A 26,607-nucleotide genomic window follows, 5' to 3' on the forward strand; every position below is an offset into this window, starting at 1 on the left:
CAAAAACAAATCAAACCATGTTGTCCATCATAAAAATCTAGTATTTAAAGTTTCTAAGAGGCCCTGTGAACCAAAAACAGCTTCATTTTGAAAGAAAACTTACATCATGGAAAAAAGTTCTAACTAAACATCCACTGTGTGGAGACAAAGTCCAAACTCAATTTAAGCCATTTCCTCATGTTATTCATATATATTTTAATATATCTAATGTAGAAATATAATTCCAAGAGGCATCGGGGTGGAATGACATCTTTGACCCAGTCGAATTGAGACAATAAACAGATCTCATAGAAAGAAGGAGAAACTGACTATTTCCTCTGTGGGGACAAAGTGTCAAAAGAAACGAGTCAAATTGTGGTATCCTCCACATGTGTGCTATTTTGTAAGTAGAAATGGGTTTCTCAGGACATCTAGAAAGAAATGATTCCTGAATGTAGTATAATGATGAAATTGATGTCTGGGGACAAAGTGATTTACTAATGACAAGAAACTCAAAACAAATCATGTTGTTCTTCAAGAGGTGTCTGGTTTGTGATCTTACTAATATAACATGTTTCTCCAGGATCCTCTGTGAAGAAATACGAGATTAATCCCTATAGACTGAAAATACAATAATCTCATCGAATAAAGTTGAACATCTGCTGTCAGAACAAACTCAACTCAAATCATGTTGTCCATCATAAAAATCTAGTTTTTAATGTTCGTAAGAGGCCCTGGGAAACAAAAACAGCTTCATTTTGAAAGGAAACTTATATCATGGAAAAAAGTTCTAACTGAACATCTGCTGTGTGGAGACAAAGTCCAAACTCAATTTAAGCCATTTTCTCATGTTATTCATATATTTGTTAATAAATCTAACGTAGAAATATGTTTCAAAGAGGCTTCGGGATGAAATGACAGTTTTAACACAGCCGAATTGAGGCAATAAACAGATCTCATAGAAAGAAGGTTAAACTGACTATTTCCTCTGTGGGGACAAAGTGTCAAACTCAGAAACGAGTCAAATTGTGGTATCCTCTAATACATGTGTGCTATTTGTGTGCTAAGTAGAAATAGGTGTCTCAGTATCTCTAGAAAGAAATGATTCCTGAATGTAGTATATATGATGAAATTGATGTCTGGGGACAAAGTTTTGAAGAAACTCAAGACAAATCATGTTGTTGTTCTTCAAAGGTGTCTGGTTTGTGATCTTATTAATATAACATGTTTCTCCAGGATCCTCTGTGAAGAAAGACGAGTTTAATCCCTATAGACTGAAAATACAATACTCTCATCGAAAAAAGTTGAACATCTACTGTCAGGAGACAAACTCAACTCAAATCATGTTGTCCATCATAAAAATCTAGTTTTTAATGTTCGTAAGAGGCCCTGGGAAACAAAAACAGCTTCATTTTGAAAGGAAACTTACATCATGGAAAAAAGTTCTAACTGAACATCTGCTGTGTGGAGACAAAGTCCAAACTCAATTTAAGCCATTTTCTCATGTTATTCATATATTTGTTAATATATCTAACGTAGAAATATGTTTCCAAGAGGCTTCGGGATGAAATGACAGCTTTAACCCAGTCGAATTGAGACAATAAACAGATCTCATAGAAAGAAGGTGAAACTGACTATTTCCTCTGTGGGTCAAAGTGTCAATAGAAACGAGTCAAATTGGGGTATCCTCCACATGTGTGCTATTTTGTAAGTAGAGATAGGTGTCTCAGTACCTCTAGAAAGAAATTAAACCTGAATGTAGTATAATGATGAAATTGATGTCTGGGGACAAAGTTTGACAAGAAACTCAAGACAAATCATGTTGTTCTTACATAGGTGTCTGGTTTGTGATGTTACTAATATAACATGTTTCTCCAGGATCCTCTGTGAAGAAATACGAGATTAGTCCCTATAGACTGAAAATACAATAATCTCATCGAATGAAGTTGAACATCTGCTGTCAGGAGACAAACTCAAATCAAACCATGTTGTCCATCATAAAAATCTAGTTTTTAATGTTTGTAAGAGGCCCTGGGAAACAAAAACAGCTTCATTTTGAAAGGAAACTTACATCATGGAAAAAAGTTCTAACTGAACATCTACTGTGTGGAGACAAAGTCCAAACTCAATTTAAGCCATTTTCTCATGTTATTCATATATTTGTTAATATATCTAACGTAGAAATATGTTTCCAAGAGGCTTCGGGATGAAATGACAGCTTTAACCCAGTCGAATTGAGAAAATAAACAGATCTCATAGAAAGAAGGTGAAACTGACTATTTCCTCTGTGGGGACAAAGTGTCAAAAGAAACGAGTCAAATCATGGTGTCCTACATATGTGTGCTATTTTGTAAGTAGAAATAGGTGTCTCAATACATCTAGAAAGAAATGATTCCTGAATGTAGTATAATGATGAAATTGATGTCTGGGGACAAGGTTTGACAAGAAACTCAAGACAAATCATGTTGTTCTTCATAGGTGTCTGGTTTGTGATCTTACTAATATAACATCATGTTTCTCCAGGATCCTCTGTGAAGAAATACGAGATTAAATCCCTATAGACTGAAAATACAATAATCTCATCGAATAAAGTTGAACATCTGCTGTCAGAAGACCAATTCATTATGTCCATCATAAAATTCTAGTCTTTAATGTTTCTAAGAGGCCCTGTGAAACAAAAACAGCTTCATTTTGAAAGGAAAACATCATGGAAAAAAGTTCTAACTGAGCTTCTGCTGTGTGGAAACAAAGTCCAAACTCAATTTAAGCCATTTTCTCATCAGATTCATTTGTTAATACTTCTAACGTGATATGTTCCAAAGAGGCTTCGGGAAAATCTTTGTTGTTATTCATATATATGTTAATTTATCTAATGTAGAAATATAATTCCAAGAGGCTTCGGGGTGGAATGACATCTTTGACCCATTCGAATTGAGAAAATAAACAGATCTCATAGAAAGAAGGAGAAACTGACTATTTCCTCTGTTGGGACAAGGTGTCAAAAGAAAGTCAGTTAGATTGTGGTATCCTCCACATGTGTTCTATTTTGTAAGTAGAAGAAATAGGTGTCTCAGGACATCTAGAAAGAAATGATTCCTGAATGTAGTATAATGATGAAATTGATGTCTGGGGACAAAGTTTGACAAGACACTCAAAACAAATCATGTTTTTCTTCATAGGTGTCTGGCTTGTGATCTTACTAATATAACGCGTTTCTCCAGGATCCTCTGTGAAGATATACGAGATTAATCCCTATAGACTGAAAATACAATAATCTCATCGAATAAAGTTGAACATCTGCTGTCAGAAGACCAATTCATGATATCCATCATAAAAATCTAGTCTTTAATGTTTCTAAGAGGCCCTGGGAAACAAAAACAGCTTCATTTTGAAAGGAAACTTACATCATGGAAAAAAGTTCTAACTGAACATCCGCTGTGTGGAGACAAAGTCCAAACTCATATTAAACCATTTTCTCATGTTATTCATATATATGTTAATATATCCAATATAGAAATATAATTCCAAGAGGCTTCGGGATGAAATGACATCTTTGACCCAGTCGTATTGAGAAAATAAACAGATCTCATATAAAGAAGGATAAACTGACTATTTCCTCTGTGGGGACAAAGTGTCAAAAGAAACGAGTCAGATTGTGTTATCCTCCACATGTGTGCTATTTTGTAAGTAGAAATGGGTGTCTCAGTACCTCTAGAAAGAAATTATTCCTGAATGTAGTATAATGATGAAATTGATGTCTGGGGACAAAGTTTGACAAGAAACTCAAGACAAATCATGTTGTTCTTCATAGGTGTCTGGTTTATGATCTTACTAATATAACATGTTTCTCCAGGATCCTCTGTGAAGAAATACGAGATTAATCCCTATAGACTGAAAATACAATAATCTCATCGAATAAAGTTGAACATCTGCTGTCAGAAGACCAATTCATGTTGTCCATCATACAAATCTAGTATTTAAAGTTTCTAAGAGGCCCTGTGAACCAAAAACAGCTTCATTTTGAAAGAAAACTTACATCATGGAAAAAAGTTCTAACTGAACAACTACTGTGTGGAGACAAAGTCCAAACTCATATTAAACCATTTTCTCATGTTATTCATATATTTGTTAATATATCCAATGTAGAAATATAATTCCAAGAGGCTTCGGGGTGGAATGACATCTTTGACCCAGTCGAATTGAGACAATAAACATATCGCATAGAAAAAAGTTGAACATCTGCTGTCAGGAGACAAACTCAAATCAAACCATTTTGTCTGTCATATAAATCTAGTTTTGAATGTTTGTAAGAGGCCCTGGGAAGCAATAACAGCTTCATTTTGAATGTCAACTTATATCATTGTATGAAGCTCTATCTAACTGTCCTGTATGAAATAGGAAGTTGTTGTTACTTGAGTGTAAATTGTCTAATCTACCCCAAACTTCACATGTTTAATAACTCCCTGGCCTGAGAACATCTACTTGCCATTTAAGTGTTGTAGTCATTGCACCACCTACTTGCAACAGTAAGTAAGCGTTACGTGCCAGTCATTTAATTTACATGAAATTTTCAGGGTAGCATTCTAGTGGGGTTATAAGGTCCTATTAGTTCTTTAAGTGCCTGACTATTCACCTTTATAGGTGAGGAGAATTCTATTCAATTCAATTTTATTTATATAGTGCCAATTCATAACAGAAGGATTTTAAATTCTATTTTGGATTTTACAGAGAGCCAGTGCAGAGAATCTCATATTGGAGAAATATGATCTCTTTTCCTAGTTTTTGTCAGTACACGTGCCGCAGCATTCTGGATCAACTGGAGAGTCTTAAGGGATTTATTCGGGCAGCCTAATAAAAAGGATTTGCTATGATCCATTGCTGGAGGCCAGGGCAATGCCATCTAGAGTAACTAAAGCTTTAGATATCGTGTCTCGGAGGTATTTGGTAATAATAAAAAATGGTGGTAAATGGTGTTGAATCTAACAAGTACATTGCCTGATGCAATTAGAAGAATTAGGGAAAATAGGGATTCTGGGACACTGGAATACACTGTTGAGCCTTCTCTGAGATCAGGGTGCCCACCTGATGACCTTGTAGACGTGCCTGCACTCTAAGGGTTCTATTTTGGTGTCGGCGCACAGTGAGGAACATTGCATTAGTGAACTGGCATTTAGCTCATTTCCTCGACTGTGCTGGTTTGGTATGTTGGTTACCCCATGTGTGCCGCAGTGGGATGAGAGGTATGGTAGAAGTTGTGGTGATGCCATTCCAGCAGCATACTGCAATCTTGGTGTCAAGAATGAATGCATCTTGCGTGGTTCGATGCCCACCTGCTCAGAGCAGGGTCTCTAGTTTTGTGAACCCAGCGGCACGGTGCAGATTGTGGTCAAGGTAATTATGGCTTGACAGTGTGCAACATAACTCCGGTTAGAGACTGCAGATGGAACAGATATCTGCTGCCTTCAGATGGCTATATACAGAGTCATCCGAGTAAAGGAAAGGCCTTCAGTGTAGGCTTGTGGATTGCACAACAGCCTCTCCTTCCACTGGGGCACATGGCAAGTCACCAAGATACCAAACCAGCACAGTCGAGGAAATAACCTTAGTGAGAAAATATCAGTTCACACAGCGTTCTGGGCTCTGCGCCAGAACAAAAATAGAGCTTCAAGTCACATCTCAGCTTGGTTGTGTTCCATAATATTTTAGTGGTTGCATAACTCAGTTAAAATTGAGTTAATGCATTGCAGAAAGCAACCGGAAAAGTGTGAGTATGGAGAGGGAGCAGGTTTTGCATAAGTCTATGCATTAAAAGCCAAATGTGAACTGGGAGGGCTGAGGGCTCTGCTCGTTGAAACGGTTATGATGTGGTCTGTGCCTACAGAAGCTGTGTAACCCTGTGCCCCTTTCCTCTGCAGAGCTGCAAGAACAGGAAGGGGAAGACCAGCTTGTGGTTTACAAAACTAAAATCAGCAATGTTAATGTTTTTGATTGCCACCAGCTGCTGGCTGTGCTAATTCTGCAAACAACAGATGCATGAGCAGTTTAACAGGTAAGTAAATGAGTATGAAACAGAGTGGCACGGTGACAGGTGTCTGTGGTGATGGGTGAGGGTTTTAACGCATCTAACCCTTACCTTAACCCAACTAAACATGAGCGTAAACACACCCAAACTTAATCTTAATAATATTAATTCATAGTTCAGTTTGTATGAAAAAAAATTTAAGAACTTATTAATTTGAAATTTCTGCATGATAAATAACAAATTTTCCTTTTTGTTGCTGCTCATTTCTTTCTCCTGATGACTGATTGATATCGTACATCAACTATCACACCCTACCACCGAGAAGCTGGGTGTGTGTGTATGAAGTGTCAATCAAGAGATGAGTCAAAAATTTGAGGGGGTAGGATTTCCTTTATATTCTTGGATGTGTTGAGTAGAACAAAGCTCTACGGGCAGCAGACAGCCTGGTATCGTGTCACGTAGGTAAGTGCCAACATCTCTGCCAGCCTAATTTTTTTATCAATCAAATCCACCCACTAAGCTGATATCAAAGTTTTTTACTACAGATTCATAGTGTACAGAATGCTTTTAATTTATTTTTTTTAATGTTCTGTTCTTAAAATGATGTTGAGTTTGTGGTGTACCCAGCTATCAGGGTGCGCCATCTTTAGAAAACCTCTTTCTGCCAGTTTCATTTCACAAGATGTCTCATCAACCCACACAAAAACGTTAGTAGAATATGCTTATCAGAAAGTTATCAAATGTATGTTTTATAAAAAAACATACAGATAAATATTTGTGATTTGCTATAGTCATAAATGACTTTGATAAGTCACCTGTTTTAATTATTTTGATAATTTGCAAACTGTTCAATTCTTAGTTTTTTTTTTATAGTATAAACCTTTAACATAATTTTTTGAGCAGTTACGAGTGTGCAATACTGATGATGTAATCCTAAATAGAAGAAGAAGCAGAACCTACTTTTCTTACTGAAAACTCTGAACATAGAGGAAGACACAAGACAGCAGTGCAGATTTCATCAAATGGCAAAGCTTTACTCCTTTGTAAAAAAACAAAACAAAAACTGATTACTGCACCTTTCTTAAAGTATTTTATTTGTGTCTGTTACATCTCTGATGCAAGCTCACTTATAATTAAACTGTAACTGTTATCTGAAGAAAATAATGATTAATAATAATTTGTGGGAGTTAAAACAGAATTAAATGTCTTCTGCATTATGAGATGTTTTTGTTTTTAACACCTTGCTCTCTGCAGTTCCTGCACTGATGAGAACATATGAAAGCAAAATAACATCTCTGATCTATCCTCCCTTTCTTTCTAGAAGTTCCATACCAGTGATCTGTGCCCTTTTGGCCTGGAAAACGCCAGGCAGCCATGACAACATCTGGATCCCGAGCCCTCATCTTCCTCCTCCTCATCCTCAGCTCTCTCTCATCCCTGCTTTATTACAGCTTCTTGGACGAGAAGCTCTATCTGCAGAAATATCATCCAGATGTTCCTCAGAGAAACATCAGCATCCTGCTGTGGCACTGGCCGTTCGGCCGCTCATACAGGCTCAACGGGAACAAATGCCTCGAGATGTACAACATCAGCCGATGTTTCCTCACTGATAACACCTCCGCCTTCTCCGCTGCTGATGTGGTTGTCTTCCACCACCAGGAACTGAGCAAAGGTCTGTCCTCGCTGCCCCTGCACCAGGATCGCCCGGCTTCCCAGCATTGGGTGTGGCTGTCAATGGAGCCTCCTGTCAACAATGCAAACCTCACACAGCTTAATGGCCTCTTCAACTGGACGATGAGCTACAGACGTGATGCAGACATATCTATCCCTTATGGAAAGACCATACTAGGAGGTGATGAGCAAGGCTTCCAGGGTGCTCCAAATCGCTCCTGCCTTGTCAGCTGGGTGGTCAGTAGATACCGGCCTCACCAGGCTCGGGCTGGTGTTTACCAAAGTCTAAAGAAGTATATCCCCATAGAGATGTACGGCAAGTGGAACAAGAAACCCCTGTCAGACAAGAAGCTGTTGCCCACCATTGCAAACTGTCTTTTTTACCTGTCTTTTGAGAACTCTGAGACGAAAGACTACATCAGTGAGAAGCTCTGGAGGAACGCTTTCCAAGCAGGCGCCGTACCGGTGGTTCTTGGCCCCAGCAGGGCCACATACGAGGCCCTGGCTCCCCCTGGTTCCTTTATCCATGTCGCTGATTTCAAGAGCACAGCAGATCTGGCTGCCTATCTGAAGCATGTGGCAGCAGACCGGCAGGCCTATGAGAAGTACTTCCAGTGGCACCGCACTCACAGAATAAAAACCTACACTGACTGGAGAGAACGGCTGTGTCAAATCTGTGTTAAGTACCCCAGTTTACCAGGAAATAGAGTCTATCAGGACCTGGAGAGCTGGGTTAACAGCTAAGAGTTTATCTCTCCATGCTTTCAGGTCACTGAGGTGTTTTGTTTGGGACTGCTGAAACTGCTGGATTACCACATACAAATGTAAAATACCATACAGTGACAGTTTGAAGTAGGATTTAATGTGTCTCAGTCAGCCATGCAGTGAGGAACTGCAAAACACAGAAACAAATCTCAAGTGGTTATTTGGGTTGGCAGTGCGCTGTACGAAAAAGCGGAAGTGGGAGCTTGTGTGTAACCATAAATAAGCATGTTCCATTTGTTCTAACCACGGAGGAAAGTTTCTCTTTGCAACAAGCTACTGATTACTATAAACAATGAGGGATATTTCATTATTCTTCACTTGAAATGTCTGCTCATCAAAAAACAACAAGAAAGACATTTTGTTTTCTTTATTTGAATTATGTTTGTCTGCTCAGGGCCCCGATAAGTACTTCAAACTAAGTACTTGTGAGATCATCTCCTATTCTTTTGACCAATTGCAGATGATTTAGTGCTTTAAAAACAAACTAAAATCTATGGTGTTAAAGACAGGCATTGTATACACTTAACCATCTTCCTTATAGGCCTCAGCATGCTTCAAACAAAGTGTTTGAGATTGTCTAACAGTGTCTGAAACCTCCCTTTCTAATGTTTGAATAAGCGGAGCTGCATCTGACAATTTTTGTAACTTTGAAACCTACCTGGAGTTTTTGATTAACACCCACGTTATGCAACAATTGTCGAGGTGTGTGAAAGTGGGAATATAGACAGGGTTTGAACTTCTCTCTCATACAGTCTTTTTTCTTTCTTCACACAACTACTCCTGTCACTTTTTGTGTGAACAACTGAGTGTAACACTATGAATGCTTTCTAGGAGAGACTGAAGGTGTGTGCTGTTATCCCCATTTGTATGATTCATCACATTAAGACTACGAAGACAAGCAAAACACCCCACAAAAGGGCCCTGTTCTTCTTATGTGGATAACTGAGTTATCCAGATGTTGATGTGAGTCTGGAGTTTTTGGTTCTTGAAAGCTGGTCTAAAATTAATCTGTAACTGTTAGAGCAACTAGTCCTTAAGCCCAAACCTGCAAAAGTACAAGCTTATTGACAGTTAGTAGGATCATGACGAAGACATTTTAGGGTTCAGATAGAAATGGAATTTGTTTGAAAGTTATTGAGAAATTGTTGGTGTAATTATCACATTTTAATTATCATAATGAAGAATACTTATACACAATAAAATATACAAAAAATTGTACACTAAAAAAGAATCAAACCAAGTGTAGATTGAGATACTCAAAAAGACATTTACTCAGTTAAATGAACAATGGAGCCAGAACATATGGCATTTAATTTGACATTAAAATGTGAATTTGTCATGTAAATTAAATTATTAACTGCTCTAACTAAGAACTCACTTTGCTGAAAATTGTTCATGCAATTAAAGCTGCTTTTTACGAGATTTTAGTGAGGTTTAATTTTCAAAGCAGGCTTATGATTATCACTGAAACATATATTGCACGTCTAGTGGGAAACCACACCAATCACACACCTAATATCACTAGTAGCCTAACCACATTCACTGGTAATATCCAATGTTTAACAGTGATCAAGTATGGAAACAGTGGAAACATTGTGAAGCACAATGTAGAACAAATGATACCAGTAACAATGCAGTTGTTAAAATGAGACTTGTCATGAAGGGTTCCCAACACACCTACCTCATGTAACTACGATCACATGATCAGCACTCAGCCAGTCATATGAATGCTGATCATGGTTTCAACTCTCTACTCATTTTGCCTTTATTTCAAAATAAGAGTGCAGTGTTAACCAAAATAACTTCATCCATGATTAACAAATCAGTCCTCAAACTGCTTTAAGAAAACCAAATTAGCTGGATGAGAATTATTTTAGCCTGATAACAGCTTGCTAGTCTGAATTAGTTAAGAACAGGGCAATGGAGTTCTTGGGGAGAGACTGGGAAGACAGTGGGATTTGAAAGTTTAAAACCATTATCATCACGTTTGCCGTTAGACGAGGTTGGTAGATAAGCTGTGCGAACTAGTTGGTTTGAAGCTTACTTAACTGTAGACATGCTAAAACCTTTCCAGTTGCACCTCAAAAAGGAAGAAAAACAGGTTTGTGCCACAAATCATATAAAAATACTGGATTGGTTGCTGCAGTATATCTTTTATTTTATTCATTTTGTAAGGGACCATGTACAATATCAAACATAAATGTTGCCAATTTGCTTAAAGCAAATTTACAGTTTTTATGTAGGTGTACAGAAAAGTAAAAACAGGTGTGGTTTATGATATTGTATTAGTATGGAGTTTAGTCCACAATGACAGTGCTCATAAACACTGACAACATGTATTGACACTGGCAATAGTGCAGTATACTATGACTGGAAAGATTTCAAGTTAAGCCTGACTTTGACAGAGTCATAACTTTAACTTCATACTCATGTCACACACATGGGGATTACCTGAAAAGTCAATGTTCTTCCATTCAGTGGTGGAAGAAGTATACAGATTTTTTTTTTTGAGTAAAATACGTAATACTACTTTGTAAAAATACTCCCAAATGTCCCCAGAAAAGCACCCCTCAACACTACCACCAGGTCTATCAAATGTTTAAATCACCTGCATATTTTTATGATGTTTCAAAGATTTGCCCACACTGCCAGGAACAAAATTTGGGGGGAGAAATGCTGAAACCTACTTTTTAGGACATAACTTCAATGTTAGCCATGGCCCTGGTTATAAGTAATGTCCTTATCCAATGGATCATAAAAATATGATGATGATATCAGCTAGACAGCTACCATATTAAAATGCTGCTTACATACTAATGCATTAATAATAACAATCCAATAGTATATTTAGTCAAGTACTGTACTTTACTAGTTCCTTTTTCTGCTACTTTATACTTTATACTCCACTACATTTCAGAGGGAAATATTGTACTTTTTACTACACTACATTTATCTGGCAGTTATAGTTAATAGTTACTTTGCACAACAAAACATATGCACTTACACAAATGATAAAATATGAGGCATTGTTACAAATTAAACTACCCAAAAGCAGATATAGTAAGTATCTTAACTATTTATAGAAATTAAATAAAAATGTGTCTTACACATTTACTCACTATCTTAGGTGGTCAGTTGACCAGATTTTATGAATCTTTTATTTCTGTCAGTATTATTGACACCATGTAATATGAGCCCTCTAAAACAATCATATTGGTTTCTTTCTTGTGACAACCTTGCCCTTTCACTTAACATAGAGGCTCTAAATTAGGGGCCCTCTGTCCCCTGTAGGCCTGTGTCCAGTGTCATGTATCTAATAGTATACAACACTGAAAGGGGCCATTCTGCATAATAAGTACTTTTGATTCTTTTACATTTTGCTTTAGTAAAATTTGGACTGCAAGACCTTAACTTGTAACAGTGTTTTTCCATTGTATTGCAACTTTAAAGTATCTGAATACTTCCTCAACGACTGATAAAGATGCCATGAATTAATTACTGTAAATTTACTGTGCATTTACAACAGTATCTTTCTAAAATAATAATATTCATCCAACAACTATTTATCATGCTAAGGATCATCTTATTTCTTTGTCTTTTTCTTCCTTTTTTGTGTAACCTATAAAAATAAAACACTTGCATTGCAGTGTTATGACTTAAATGATTTTCATCAAGATAAAATTGCCTCGTTTTGCCTTTTTTGGTACACAAACACATTAGTCGACATTCTAGCTTTAACATCATCAAACTTCAGTTTTCTATCATTAAAAACTAACAGTTGTGTGGGGTTAAAGTTACAGCAGTGGTACTCGCTCAATGCTGGTTTAGGATACAGATCATTGTAATGAATGTCTTTGGAAAACAAGATGAACTTTTTTTGAGAATTTAATTTTTATTTTGGGCTATGACCAGCAGGGGGCACATTAACACTAATAATGGCGCTTTTTGTTCAGAGATTAGGCAATCAGACATAATTAGGTACACAGGTGATATTACCCATTTTGATGGAATTTACAGCCTTCCAATGAGTTTCAGGATTAGAATGAGATCTTGTAATTAGGTTAACAAGTAATCTGATTTGGCTTTCCTTTCCAGGTCCTAGGCCACCTTGAAAATTCTTATTTGGAGTTTAGCCAATTAGTTAAAACACTTTTAACATTTAAGTGAACACAAAGATACAAAGAAATGTAGTGTTTCTTTCTAGAACCACATACTGAAAGTATGAAAAGGCTAGGGCTGAAGACGGGACTGATGTGATTCCAGTGCAAACTGTGCAAGACTCAACGACTATAAACAAATCACAGACAGTTGAATATTATAAATGAATGAATATTATGAATCAAGGAATGAATATTATTGTATGTTACAATAATAATAATAATAATAATAATAATAATAATAATATATCTGGTTGAGGTTGAGGTACTGGTGCTGGATAATTATAGACTTGAAAAAGGCTATGCAGATTATGCGGGACATTCATTAGGCCTATTTTGTATTTTATGCACATATAGGCTACAGCACGTTGTATTAAAATGTATTAATATTGTTCACCAGTTGTAATTGCACCCTGGCCCAAGATCATGCAAACGGTCTGATGGCTCCTTGTTAATAGCAGCAGACTTCTCTCATTATTTGACAATAAAATCATGGGTCAATCTGTTAACTTCAAGTTAACTTAAACGAACTTAAGTTAATACTTAAGTTTGTGAACTTGCTGTAAATGACCGATGCGAAGAACTACAAAGCCTATTATGAGTGTAGAGATGACATGTAAACGACTTTGCTTATGGGATTAATTTCCTATCTTGCCTGTTCTTTTAATTTGAGAGCATGATTTTCCGATTTTGTAATGCTTTCTCACAAAACCTCAATATTTTATATCTATTGTTGCTTGCACAGATTTCCTGCACTCCAGCTTCAGCCCTACTCCTTGCGCTCAGACTACTTCTGTGCGCTCGCAAAACTTCTGCTCTTAGATTTCTCCTCTGCTCTTGGATTTTTTGTGCAATAACCCTGTCAAAATCCCCCAACCAATAGAATGCCAGGTGTCGTGTTGAGCAATGACATGTCCCCGCCTCGTTGCGGGTGCATTCGCTTTACTTCTGATAGCGTCCCGTACGGGCGGTTACTCTTTAACCGGGTTCATCCACTCTCGCCCTCCACATCTTTATTATATCCCCTTGCTTTCTTTACAACTTTTGGGATAAAATGACAGTTATTAAATATACCAGTGCCCATACTTTTTATTATAATCGCTAAATACTATATAGGGAATGTTAAGATGACATCACGCCGTGTTAAATTTTGGGTGACATTTACGCAGCTGGCGTTTTTCTCAGGTAAATACTGCTGACATTATTTACTGTATGTCTCTTACATAATGTTTAGTTAGTTAGTATTTATGCCTAAACTCCAAAAACATATGCACTGTTTTACGTTTGTCTTTACAGGTGCATTTTTAAGAAGTGACGTACAGAGCCCAGTAAAGTAGAAAGTATTTGTTGTGAGGAGATACAGAGGTAACGTGTAAACACTTAAAGTAATTACCGGGTTGTGGAGGTGGAAAGTACGATATGAAACAATAGATTATACATTAGTGTTACCACTCGGGGCAGTGGCTACAGTAGTGGCTACTTTAGTGGGTTTATTTGTTGTCTTTAACCAGAAATAATTGCGTTAACCTGACTACACATTAGTTTAATCACACCAGTGACACCATAATGAGGCAGCAACCTGCCTGGATTAAACTTTATCCTGTGTCAACATTACTCAAAGAATTACTGATCTTATAAAGTAACTTGCTTATTTAGTTGAAAAACTGCTAAGTAACCAAAGTGGTAAAGGATTACTAGAAAAACTCTTTCACATCATCATAGTCAGGATGTTGAATGAACCAGGTTTTTTTATATCACCTATTTAAACAGTGAAATTACATAAAACCTTTGTGAAAACTCTCCTTAAAAATAAAGCACTTTATTCATAGTCAAGCAATTAATGCACAAAGTAGCAAAGCCATAACTTTTATTTAAACTATCCAGGTCATGTCTCAATTGAGGTAAAGGGTTACTGGTATACAGAAGTGTCAGCTGGTATTGGAGCTCTCAGGTCACAGTGTTCATCTTGATGCGTCTTCCTGTGGATAAGACTTTCCTGATGTCGCTGGCCGCTGTGTTGTCTTCAGGTCGTCACTTGACTGAGGCATGATACCTGCCAAACAATAACTTCTGATGGGTCCAGGAACACCTAAGCTTCATCAGGATCTATATCCTACATTAGACCCTCCATCACACAGTGAGTATCAGTATCAGTATAAGAGCAAGGAATTATTCAAAATGATCAAATAATAAAAGTATTTACACAATTGTAATGAACTAAATTATACATAGCAACAAATATATAACCTGGTTATAATAGAAAATGTAAACATTAAATTATTTACAAATCAAATAATATTAGTCAGGTTTTAATAAACCAGATAGGCCTACCAACCATAATAATAATAATAATAATAATAATAATAATAATAATAATAATAAACAATTAACAATTATTAAATATAAGCCTTGCGTGACAATCATCATTTGATTTACATGAAAATTTCAGGGTTTGGTTTACACTTGATATACTGGAAAATTACATGTAATTTGTGGGTGTTCTCTAGGGAGTGGACAGGAGGTGACATTTAACTCTTTCGTGCAACGTCCAGAACACGTGAAAATTTAGAGCCATCGTCCAACGTCTGGCAGCATCGCAACCTGCCGTGTGGTCAGGTGTAATACTGTTCATCGCTGCTTGCAGCTGTAATTATTCTTTTTCTTTGCCATTTACAGGGTCCGTACTTTAACAAACTCCTCCTAAAGAATTAATCGGATCGACTTCAAGTTTTCGCAGTGCAATCTAAAGACCTTCGCGATGAAAATTTGTGCTAAATGTGAGTTTTTGTTGAAGGGTGTGTCTGTGGCGTGGTGGCGAATTTTGATGTTTCGCAAAGAAACAGGAAGTTGTTGTAGTGTACATGGTCAAATCTGCTCCAAATGTCACATGTTTGATAAGAGTCCCGCTCTGAAGACATCCACATGCCAATATTCTGTCATAGTGCCACCTACTGGCAACAGGAAATGACAAGTTTTATACTTTGACCTACCCCTCCGTTATGGGACTGCGAATTTTGATATTTTGCCATGAAACAGGAAGTGGTTTGTAACATAACGGTACACGGTCCAATCTCAACCAAACTTCACATGAATGATAAGGATCCCACCCTGAACACATTCAGTCATAGTCATAGCGCTACCTACTGGCAACAGGAAATAACACATTTTATACTTTGATGTACTCCTCCTAGCAATTTGACCAGATCAACCTCAAATTTGGCCAGAAAAGTCTTAAGACATTGATTGCTATATTGTGAGTTGTTGCTGTGGTGATGCATTGTTTACCATGAAGCTGTACAAATTTCATATGTTTAATAAGAGACCCGGTCTGAGGACATCTAAATGCCAATTAGGAGTTAAAGTCATTGCACCACCTACTGGCAACCTGTATGCCAAATCCTAGCATGAGCACCAAACCATCTTCATATATGGACAATTTTGTCTTTTATGCCAAATTATTATTCTTACATTGTAAAACTTTTTCACGTACAAACTGCTTTGACAATAGTGCACTTAATTATGGTCATGCCAGTAAAGTGAATTTTAATTTAAAATTTGTGGTGCTAGTCTTCTTTCAGAAAGTCACTCTATTTTTGTCATATTGCATAATGGTGAGAGTGTAGCAGCAGTTTGTGCTTCAGTAAGTGTTTTATGGGAGGGTTTTTATCAAACTGATATGAGCGCTGCTGGCCTTTAAAAGCATGGAACAGCAGATGGTGAGAAGCAAGGTACCAAGACTACAGGTAAGACTTTCACATCTAATCTTCTAGTTCTGGCCAGTCAAGTTTTTTCATTTTTCCTATTCTTCAAACTTATCCATGCTCTTAGGCCATTGCTGCTCTGAATGTTCCCATTCATTAGTTATGCCAGTTAATATTTATGTCAGTCAATATTCAACTAATACTTCAACCTGTCCAAACAGTGCTGCATGGCTGATAATGGAGCTTTGATAGACTTGAATATGTAAGTGAACCAAATGACCAAATCAAACAGAAATAGTCTGAAAACAATTCCCTTTTTAAAGCAACATTCTGCAGAATTAATCCATGAATTTAGCTTAAATACTACTGTATATTGCTAATCTTATTTGCACATTCTAATACTGCTGTTATTTTCAAAACAACAAACTCCATATTGTTACTACATTATATCTCCAGTAGGAACCAATCGACTGAGTGCACTCAGGCTGAGTGCTACAGAAGTCAGAAAGTATTGAGAGATGGACTAGCACATCATAGGTTTAGGTATTTTCATGGGATTTGCTGACAATAACAAAAATATAGAATAACACCAGCCTTATCCTTTAATGAATATACTGGTATTAGCACTGTGTGCAAACACAAATTCAATCGTGTTGCCGTTCCTACTTTGGTCACTCAATGGCAGTGAAAGCTCGTGATTCTACATACAAACGGCATGATTCTACATACAAACAGCAACTGTCAACTCCACCTGCAGTTAAGGCAGACACAATGCTGAACTGAGACTTCTGGTGAAATCTTTCAAAATAAAATAATCAAAACAGACAACTATGGTTCTATTAGTTCATTTCTAACTTCTTCATTTTGGTCACTTTATTTTGAAAGTAGACACCGGAAATGAGGAAGAGAAATGTAGTGTAATGGTATCCTTTAAGCTATTTTTTTTTTATTCACTTCTCTGTATTTAAGTTATCAACCAATAACATCTCTTTATTAAGTTAAGTTAACAGAAATTTAATCAGGATGAGCTGCAGGTGGGTTCACCAGGCTAGTAAATGTCCATATTGTTGCTACATTATATCTACATTTTCTGTTTAGATCATTAGCTTCACTTTCATACAGAGTAACCAACTGTATACTAAGTGCTACAGCAAAGTAAACTTAAATTCTTACATTTGCAGAAACTAACAGTAAAGAAATCGAAGGTTGAAGGACAGGCACCCAGACTATACTTGTCTCAAATATCTGTGACATATTGTGAATGTAGGTAGAACGGTGAAAGGAGAACAGTCCAAAGAAATCCAGCTGTTATGGAGTCAAATTTTCACACTCGCCTTCAGTGAGGATGGTGCAACATCTTGTCAATGTCTAACTCAACAAGTTGTGTGTGAAAAGATGACAACCACATAGGTTTTTATTTTCTTTAAGGGGAGGAGCTGTTATTTTAAGGTAACATCAGCAAGTGTAAACATGGCCTTTCTGCAGGTGCGGGCACTGTTTATAGTGTCTATAAATACACTTATTTCCTTTTCCTATTTAAACTACATGATCTCAATATCAGCAAACCTTATCAGCAATTCTTTTTTATAAGGTTTTAGTTACAGTTAGTTATATTAAATAATGGCCTTTAATTAAAATAGTACTCCAGAGATCTAATGTTACACTTCCAAAAGGTTCACAAGAGACCAATTAAAAAAGAATGGTCAAAATGGAAGCAGTAGATGCCAAGATATCCTGACTTTTAGTCCCTAGTATAAATCAAGCTCCAAAACACCGGATCCTACAATTCCCATAATGCAACTTGGTGGCGTCTTTCATTAGATGATGATGCCCACGTCTTTCAAACACCCCCACCCACAGTTTGTAATACAGGCTTTATTTTATAAATTGGTAGTTTCCCAAGCTGACATAACCCTGATGACATCACATTATTTTCTCTTACTTGACAAAGCTCCCCAAAGCCACAAAAGACATTATACAACTGTTTTCAGAGGCTATATAGTACTCTTCGTGACTAGAAAATAGACTGTTACAAGTAAAAAAAAAAAAGCAAATTGTCATTGTGTGTTTTCAGTGCTCATGGCTTGATCTGAAAGACTTGATCTGTACATTAAAGTGATACTTTCATACTTTCAACACAATCCCACATCATCGTCCTGCTGCCTGAAATACTCACTAGAACAAATGCATATTAATCCACAGCTGAAGATAGTCCCCAACAAATGCACTATTTCCTCCTATTTGAATAATAATTGAATTAAATAATTTGATAAAAACTACAGTGACCAGCTGTTTTAGGAAATTACTGAACTTAAAAAAAAAAAACTATAACCGCCTTTTAACATTTGAATCTCCAGTAGGAACCAATCGGCTTCAGGCTGAGTGCTACAGACAGGCTAGAGAAGTCAGAAAGTATTGAGAGACGGACTAGCACATCATAGGTTTAGGTATTTTCATGGCATTTGTTGACAATAACAAAAATATAGAATAACACCAGCCTTATCCTTTAATGAATATACTGGTATTAGCAACGTGTGCAACCACAAATTCAATCGTGTTGCCGTTCCTACTGTGGTCACTCAATGGCAGTAAAAGCTCATACAAACGGCAACTGTCAACTCCACCTCCACGGCAACTGTCAACTCCACCTAGCGTTAAGGGAGACAGAACTGAGACTTCTGGTGAAATCAGAATTATTTTTTTATTCACTTCTCTGTATTTAAGATATCAACCAATAACATCTCTTTATTAAGTTAAAGAGAAGTTAACAGAAATTTGTTCAGGATGAGCTGCAGGTTGGTTCATCAGGCTAGTCAGGCTAGTAAATGAGCAAGTATAGAACTGTTCTGTCTGGTGGAAAAGCAGGAGGAGGGCACTCAAAAGTGCACAAGTGTAGTGGTGTGGAGATGTGGTCATGTAAGACTAGATGTGTGACAACTGAGTGGTGACTATTGTCTAAAAAGGAATGACACCTCCTGCCACTTCGTCGTCCACCAATCGGAAGGTTGGTTCGATCCTGGCTTCACCCAGCCCACATGTCGAAGTGTCCTTAGGCAAGACACCGAACCCCAAGCTCCTGAGACTGTGCAACTCTAATGTGACACTAACGTGACACTAAGTTTAAATAGGCAAAAATTAGATATGAGAAAACATTTTGGAATGCTAGCTACAATCTAAATTTGTTGTTCCCCCTCCATAGCATCCTGTGAAGCCATGGCCTCCAGTCTTCCTCTTTTCCTGTTAGTCCTGTGCAGTCTGAGTGTGGCTCAGTCCCAGCTGAAGCTGTTTAACCTGCGGGCCAGCAATCTTCCCTCTGACTTGTTGGGAACCACAGACGGCTATGTCAAGGTGTTCTGTGGCTCAGCCACTCTGGGTACAACATCCATCCGTAACAACAATGTGAACCCCTGGTGGGAGGAGGAGTTCGCCTACTTCAAGGCCCAGCAGAACGATGTACTGAGGCTTGAGGTTTACGACAGTGATGTCATCTTTGATGACCTGCTGGGAGTCTGCCAGCGTCAGATCAAGCTGGGAACCCATGAGCATGACTGCTTCCTGGAGAAAGGTGGCACCCTCCATTATACCTTCACCCTCAGCTGAGACAGTCATTAGGCATGTATAGATGTATCTGACCTTTAATCTTTACATGCAGCCTGCACAGCTCTCAGACTGGCTCATTCTGACATCCTAATGTATGATGATGAACAGACAAGCTGTGAGTGCATAGGTTCTCTGTCCCAAATCTATGATTACCATTTAGGATTAGACCAGAAAAATAGTCATTCAAACTCATTAACTTAATCAATAAATATTATTCTGGTGCCGTTGTCACTAGTGTGGCTATTTTACCATGTTTCCAAGGTTGTCAATAAGAAATAAACTGGTTGCTGCAACAACCAAATTGTGTGCTCATTTAGCATAATATTGTGGGAGTGAAACACAGAAATAATCAGTTTACCTATTCTATTTGACAAGAGTTTACTACCTTCTAAGGCTGACACAGAGATGTGTCAGATTTGTCAGAGATAATAAATTCCTTGTGAACATCACGCAAGTTCTTTGAAACCAAAAGACATTCATGAGAATAGGGTAACCTACATCTATGAGAGAGCTGCAGCTAAAATTTTATTTATTCATGCACACACAGTCAGTCCTCTCAGGCTTTCTTTTACCCATAAAACTCCAAAAGGCAGAGGAAGCCTTACACATCAACAGATAAAACAGTATCCTTTGGAATTATGTCCATATTGGACTTTTCCCCACCTCATGATTTATGTCCAACACCAACATGCAGGTTGCATGTTAATGCAGAAAGTAATGTTTTTCAGTACACTGACAATGTAATTATCACTTATTGTACCATTGGTTTTGGCCTTGGTGCCCCACATTTTGGCTGTGAAGCCCCAATAAATTTGTATTTATCCAAGGCCAAAGTGGCCTTGCCCTAAAAATGACTTCATCCCAGGCCTCCCAGAATCTAGAAATTAATTTGGATAGTGTGAGTGGATATTCTTATTCAGGATAAAATCTGATGACTTATATACACATAATATACATATAAGCACAAATCTTTTGAGCAAATATACCCACTCAAATGATCCGAACTGAAGGCACTGTTGATCTGGGAGCCCAATATGATTCATTGTTACAGTAGGCCTACTTAACATCTGTGTACAATAGAATGTTCTTTCATGTTGTTGATGTATATACTCATTCACACTTCAAATCAACAGTATTCATTTTTCTATGAGATGACGCAGCAATGCCGTAGGCCAAGCAATCGTCCCATTTCAAACAGGCACGTTTTGAATGGACAATGCAGTAGTCTAACTATAAAAGAAGGAATCTTTGTCTCTCTTTTTGTCTGTCTGTATGTCTGTCCTTCGATTTTCTTTTGAACCATTCATCTGATCAACTTCACACTTGGCGGGTGTATTCCTGAGGACCCAAGGGAGGCAGAGTTGAATTTGGTGTAATTTGGCTAGATGGTGGCGCTATAACAACAATTCGTTTGTAAATTTTGAACCAAGTCTCAGAAACAAAGTTTGCTCAAATGCTGTGGGTTTGGGCTTCTATTACAAAAAAAAAGTCATATCTCCAGAACGCTTTGTGCTATTGCAACCACATTTGGTGTATGTGTAGATATAATGTCTGAGTGACCATGACAAATTTGGTGCCATTTGGCCAGTAGGTGGCTCTGTAGCAGCATCATATAACTATAAAGGAAGAAATCTCTGTCTGTATGTATGTGTGTATGACTATCCTTCTTATATCTCGAGAACCATTCATCCGATTGATATTGCTGAGGATTCAATGGAGTGCGGTTCTCGAGGACACTGCAAGCAGCCATACCGCTGTTCTCGACAACACTGAAAGCATCAATACTGGGAACCAAGCAATCGGCCCATTCCGAACAGCCACGTCCCAATTGGGCAATGCACTAGTACAGCTAAAAACATGGACAACAAAGCTGAACAAAGATAAAAGTAAACATTGAACTATTATGTACATGCATGTATTATGTCTGCCACTAATCCTGCATGCACAATATCAGAGCCTTGGTTCCTGAAACACCTAAATGAATTAAGCCATACTGTGACACCTTGTGTTTGACAAGTGAACATGTCTGCTGTGACAAGAATTTACTACCTATGCAGAAACAAAAGGTTTTTACAAAGGATTCATAGGGTAGAGAAGCCACTCAGCAGGCTTGTAAGATCATCAGGCAAAACGCACTGCATTTTGGTGAGAAATATGAAACGTAAACAAAACGTAAACTGCTGCTTTTTGTTCATCTAAAGTGAACAGAAAAAAACAATGCTGGCTGTTTTGCTTACCTCACAGAAGCCCTGAGAAAGTGAAATCTGCCATCCCTATTAGGTTAACAAGATTAATATGCTCTCAGTAGTAGCCTTTTTAATTGAAAAATATCATAATGTAAAAAGTAAAAAAGAAAATATCTTCAGGAAAATTGTGAAATATTTAGTCTGGAATACAGTATTTGTGTCTTTGCTCTTTGAGACTGTAAGAATTTGATCTGATTTGATGATTGTGGTGCTATAGTCCCCTCATCAGATATTGGATAAGGTGAGTTTTTATTAGACTTTTATTATTTGTAACCCACAGAAGACAATCCACAAATGTGTAGCATAATACAAAAATATTTCACTATCCACAAACATGCATTTTTTAATTTGTGTTGTGTAAAGTTATATCCACAAAAATACGGATTGATTTGCAAATATGCATAACTTACTCTGTAAAAACGTATTTTAATTTCACATAAAAATGTTATAGATTTTACAAATGTAAATAGTTTCACCACAACAAATAAAGTGATATATACGCATTTGTGGATCCATTTTTACACACAAAATGGGTATGTTGTGTACAAGCTAGTTCATGTTCGATCATTTAGTTCAGGGCCCTGGGGGGGCGCTGGCCTTTAAAAACATATGAAACAACAGACAGAGTGGTTAGAGACAAGGCATCAAGACTACAGGTAAGACTACATCTGTGACTGTAATTTTGCTCAGTATAGGGTTTGTGTTTTCCCTTTTAATTTCTTGAAACTAATCTGTGCCCCTAGGCCAGATCTGCCTTGCCTTTTTGGCAAGTGGCATGTACACTCCTCATCCCCTTTCATAAACTGGCATATGTACTCAATGTGTTGCTAATGTTCTGATGTTTTGTTGCTGTATTGTGATAGCATGTTGCACATGACAGGCACAAAGCTTCATTAATTGCATTGCAAAGATTTGTAATTATATATATACAGTAGGTACTCCCTGTACACTAATCAGGGAATTGAATTGAATGTAACTAGATTAAAATGCAAACATCTATTGTTCCCTTTCCACAGCCTCCTGTGACGCCATGGTCTCCAGTCTTCTGCTCTTCCTGTTGGTCCTATGCAGTCTGACTGTGGCTCAAGCCCAGCTGAAGCTGTTTAACCTGCAGGCCAGCAATCTCCCCTCCAGCATCCTGGGAACCACAGACGGTTATGTCAAGGTGTTCTGTGGCTCCGTCCCTCTGGGTGAAACGTCTGTTCGCAACAACAACCCAAACCCATGGTGGGAGGAGGAGTTTACCCACTTCAAGGCCCAGAAGAATGACATACTGCAGCTTGAGGTTCATGACAGTGACTTCATCATCGATGACCTGCTGGGAGTCTGCCAGAGACAGATCAAGCTGGGAACCCATGAGCATGACTGCTTCCTGGAGAAAGGCGGAATCCTCCATTACTCCTATACCCTTGGTAGAAAAAGTCATTAGGCTTGTATAAATGTATCTGACCTTTGGCCTTTGCAGGCAGCCTGTATTTACTACAGCATCACTACACCTTGATGTATGGTTTTAAGAGACTAGTGTGTAGGTTCTCCTAGTCCTCATTCCATTATTCAGGTCTTTGATCTGACATTACTCAGAAAGATGGAAATTGCTTTATTCAATAAACCCTGTGAACATTTATTCCAATCGTATTTATCATTGACTTTTTCCCCTGCTGCCCTGTTTGTCAATTGTTTGTCATTGAATATAATAATAATGGACAATAATTTTGTGGATGTTAAAGAGCAACCTGCAAGTTGCTCTTTAACATCCACAAAATTATTGTCCATAACGAAATGATGTAGAAATTTTCAAAACAATATACACTACAGTAACTTCAGGAATCATTTTTGTAAGAGAGCTTTACTTCAAAAAACAAATTGGATATGATGTAACAAAAGGGTGAGAGGCCAAGGTAGTTCCAGTTTATCATTAAGAAGAATGGATCCCAACGATGGTTTTGACACTGAAGAAGTTGAAAATATATAATATATAGTATATTCATACGCATATGACGGAACACAGCCTCATAATTTTGAGCCCGAGGCACTTGAAGACCATCAAGTGCCTTGATTTGTTTTTGCGTCACCTCATTTCATTTTTAATCCTGGACAGGAGAGAGAATGACTGCTGCTCATCCTCACCCACCAATAGTAGGACAGGTGTCCAGCAGACTGTTTATGTTATCACTACAGCTAGCAGGATTTTGCGTGCCACTGTCGGTACCACTTCCTGCACCTGCCTTATAGTATAGGTAGCCTATTGACAGTTTTGGGACCATGTTCCAATAACCAGTGGGCCGCGGCTGGCAGGTCAAATTTTGTTCACATACCACATTGCCGGTGGTAGGCTTGGTTCGATTGTCAGTTTAATTGAGAATTGACGATGGATTGAATCAATTGGTAATGCCTATCTAGCTGCAAATGCTTGACGATTTTTTATATATATTTTATTTTGGGCCAGAAAAACAGTTTTCTAAGGTCTGTGTTCATGTATATTATTAAATAAACCATTATTTGTCTCTTGCATGCTGTGCTTTATTTTAATTCATTATCTCTGTAGCCTACATGCATTTACAGTTTGATGCACCTTCTACCTAGCAGTACTACGGCTGCACAATTTACCGGGCTCATGCAGAACAGATCATGTTAAGACAGAGCTCAGAAGTGCAGTAAAAGCTTGTCTCTTTGTTGTAGACTAATAAACAACGACATATGTGCGTAGCGAGAGTGTGATTGAGAACAAGTGAGAGAGAGCGAGGAGTGAGTGAGAGAGAGAGAGAGCGAGCAACAGAAAAGTGACAGTGAATGGAGCAACGCAGAGGAAAAGGTTAGCAGTAAGTTGTCAATGTGGCTGTAAATGTACAGTTTAGGTTACAGTGTGTCAGTTAAAAAATGCTGCAACTTCTCAAAACCAAGAAAAGTCTCGTCTGTTGTTTCCCAACTGCTGGAAAAGTAAAGAGGTTTAGCTCTGAAGCCCTGATAATAACCCCGCCTACATTGTAAGAGTTAGTGGTGCAAGGTAGTTACGACGGACACCAGTGCATGCTATTATGATGGGCCCTAGTGCACGCTTGTTACTAGTTATGAAGCGTGCACACACACACACCATGAGGCGTCAATATATTTTACTAACGATGTGTTGGATTTTACAGTTGAATAAATTACTTAGGCTATTGTATTGGGAAAGTAGAGAGGTCAAAGAGAAAGCTATCAGAACCATGGATAGCGCCTAAACTAGCTACTGTATATCGTATCGTCTAGTCACATGATCAAAAAGAGACTTGGACATTGGACAACATCGACAAACATATTACACAGCAAACATCATTGCATATTTGTATATGACAAAAATACCGAAGAAAAGAAATTATTCATAGTTTTTTATAGTTTATTTAAAGTTTTTATAGTTTATGTAGAATAAGCATATTGTTATAGATTGCTACTGACTATTTTACCAAAAAATTAAAATGAAAACCATGACAGAAATGGGTTTGCCTTTCGAGGGGATATAGAGTGGTGTGCAAAAGTGTTTGCCCCCTTCCTGATTCCTTATGTTTTTGCATGTAGTGAGGTTGACAGACGAAGAAGAAGAACAAAATGAAGACTTTGGAGTGGCCTAGTCAAAGTCCTGACCTGAATCCTATTGAGATGCTGTGGCATGATCTTAAAAAGGCAGTTCATGCCTGAAAACCCTCCAATGTGGCTGAATTACAACAATTCTGCAAAGATGAGTGGCAAGGCAAACCCATTTCATGCTCGAAAACCCTCCAATGTGGCTGAATTACAACAATTCTGCAAAGATAAGTGGGCCAAAATTCCTCCACAGAGCTGTAAAAGACTCATTGCAAGTTATCGCAAACACTTGATTGCAGTTGTTGCTGCTAAGGGTTGCCCAACCAGTTATTAGGTTTAGGGGGCAATCACTTTTTCACATAGGGCCATGTAGGTTTGGATCCCCCCCCCCCCCTTAAAAATAACAACCTTCATTTAAAAACTGCATTTTGTGTTTACTTGTGTTATCTTTGACTAATATTTAAATTTGTTTGATGATCTGAAACATTTAAGTGTGACAAACATGCATAAAAATAAGAAATCAGGAAGGGAGCAAACACTTTTGCACACCACTGTATAGCAAATGGCCCCATTTTTTTTTCTGTCTACAAACCATGATGGGTGACATCATGGTGGCTATGTCAACTTATTCCATAAAGTCTATAGATACTTTGTTGCTCAAGGACATCAAAGTTGGATGGCTTGTACTCCAGTTAAACAAGGATCAGTTTGAGATTTCTCTCAGATAAAACCTGATCATATTTCTGAGGTGGCAATCTGAATCACTCCTAAGGGCCATTCTCAACACATTGTTGGAGGGCCTGCTCCCTCTATAGTTCTTTCATGGTCACAGATCGGACCTTTTAGTTTTGGTAGTGGAATGTTATCGCATTTTAATTCGGCCATATTGAGTATTCAGCCAAGGCCAA

The 26,607-nt window shown here is 37.8% G+C and overlaps 2 protein-coding genes across 6 annotated transcripts; both read left to right on the top strand.

Moving 5' to 3' along the window:
- Positions 1-5,894: 5,894 nt before the first annotated feature.
- On the top strand, positions 5,895-12,060 carry LOC122876728 (fucosyltransferase 7). Of its 2 annotated transcripts, XM_044197375.1 has the most exons (3): positions 5,895-6,028; positions 6,327-6,463; positions 7,323-12,060. In XM_044197375.1, exon 3 carries the CDS (start codon positions 7,376-7,378, stop codon positions 8,414-8,416), a length of 1,041 nt encoding a protein of 346 aa, XP_044053310.1. In that variant the 5' UTR covers positions 5,895-6,028; positions 6,327-6,463; positions 7,323-7,375; the 3' UTR covers positions 8,417-12,060. The 2 variants fall into 2 exon arrangements, with proteins under 2 accessions (XP_044053310.1, XP_044053312.1); XM_044197377.1 differs by lacking the exon at positions 6,327-6,463.
- Positions 12,061-13,565: 1,505 nt separating this feature from the next.
- On the top strand, positions 13,566-23,751 carry LOC122876745. Of its 4 annotated transcripts, XM_044197403.1 has the most exons (6): positions 13,566-13,779; positions 13,891-13,959; positions 14,622-14,731; positions 19,495-19,860; positions 21,575-21,781; positions 23,158-23,751. In XM_044197403.1, the coding sequence occupies exons 3-6, from the start codon at positions 14,668-14,670 to the stop codon at positions 23,568-23,570; spliced, it is 1,050 nt and encodes a 349-aa protein (XP_044053338.1). In that variant the 5' UTR covers positions 13,566-13,779; positions 13,891-13,959; positions 14,622-14,667; the 3' UTR covers positions 23,571-23,751. The 4 variants fall into 4 exon arrangements, with proteins under 4 accessions (XP_044053338.1, XP_044053339.1, XP_044053341.1 ...); XM_044197404.1 differs by lacking the exon at positions 13,891-13,959; XM_044197406.1 differs by lacking the exon at positions 21,575-21,781 and having other exon boundaries at positions 13,569-13,779.
- The last annotated feature ends 2,856 nt before the right edge of the window (positions 23,752-26,607 follow it).

This window comes from Siniperca chuatsi, linkage group LG5 (genome assembly GCF_020085105.1).
Source record: "Siniperca chuatsi isolate FFG_IHB_CAS linkage group LG5, ASM2008510v1, whole genome shotgun sequence".
NCBI lineage: Eukaryota > Metazoa > Chordata > Actinopteri > Centrarchiformes > Sinipercidae > Siniperca > Siniperca chuatsi.

Coding starts and splice junctions, on each gene's coding strand:
- LOC122876728 (XM_044197375.1), top strand. CDS start 7,376: ATGACAACATCTGGATCCCGAGCCCTCATCTTCCTCCTCCTCATCCTC.
- LOC122876745 (XM_044197403.1), top strand. CDS start 14,668: ATGGGTCCAGGAACACCTAAGCTTCATCAGGATCTATATCCTACATTA. Junction 14,732..19,494: donor ATTAGACCCTCCATCACACA/GTGAGTATCAGT, acceptor CCCCCTCCATAG/CATCCTGTGAAGCCATGGCC. Junction 21,782..23,157: donor AAAGCTGAACAAAGATAAAA/GTAAACATTGAA, acceptor CCCTTTCCACAG/CCTCCTGTGACGCCATGGTC.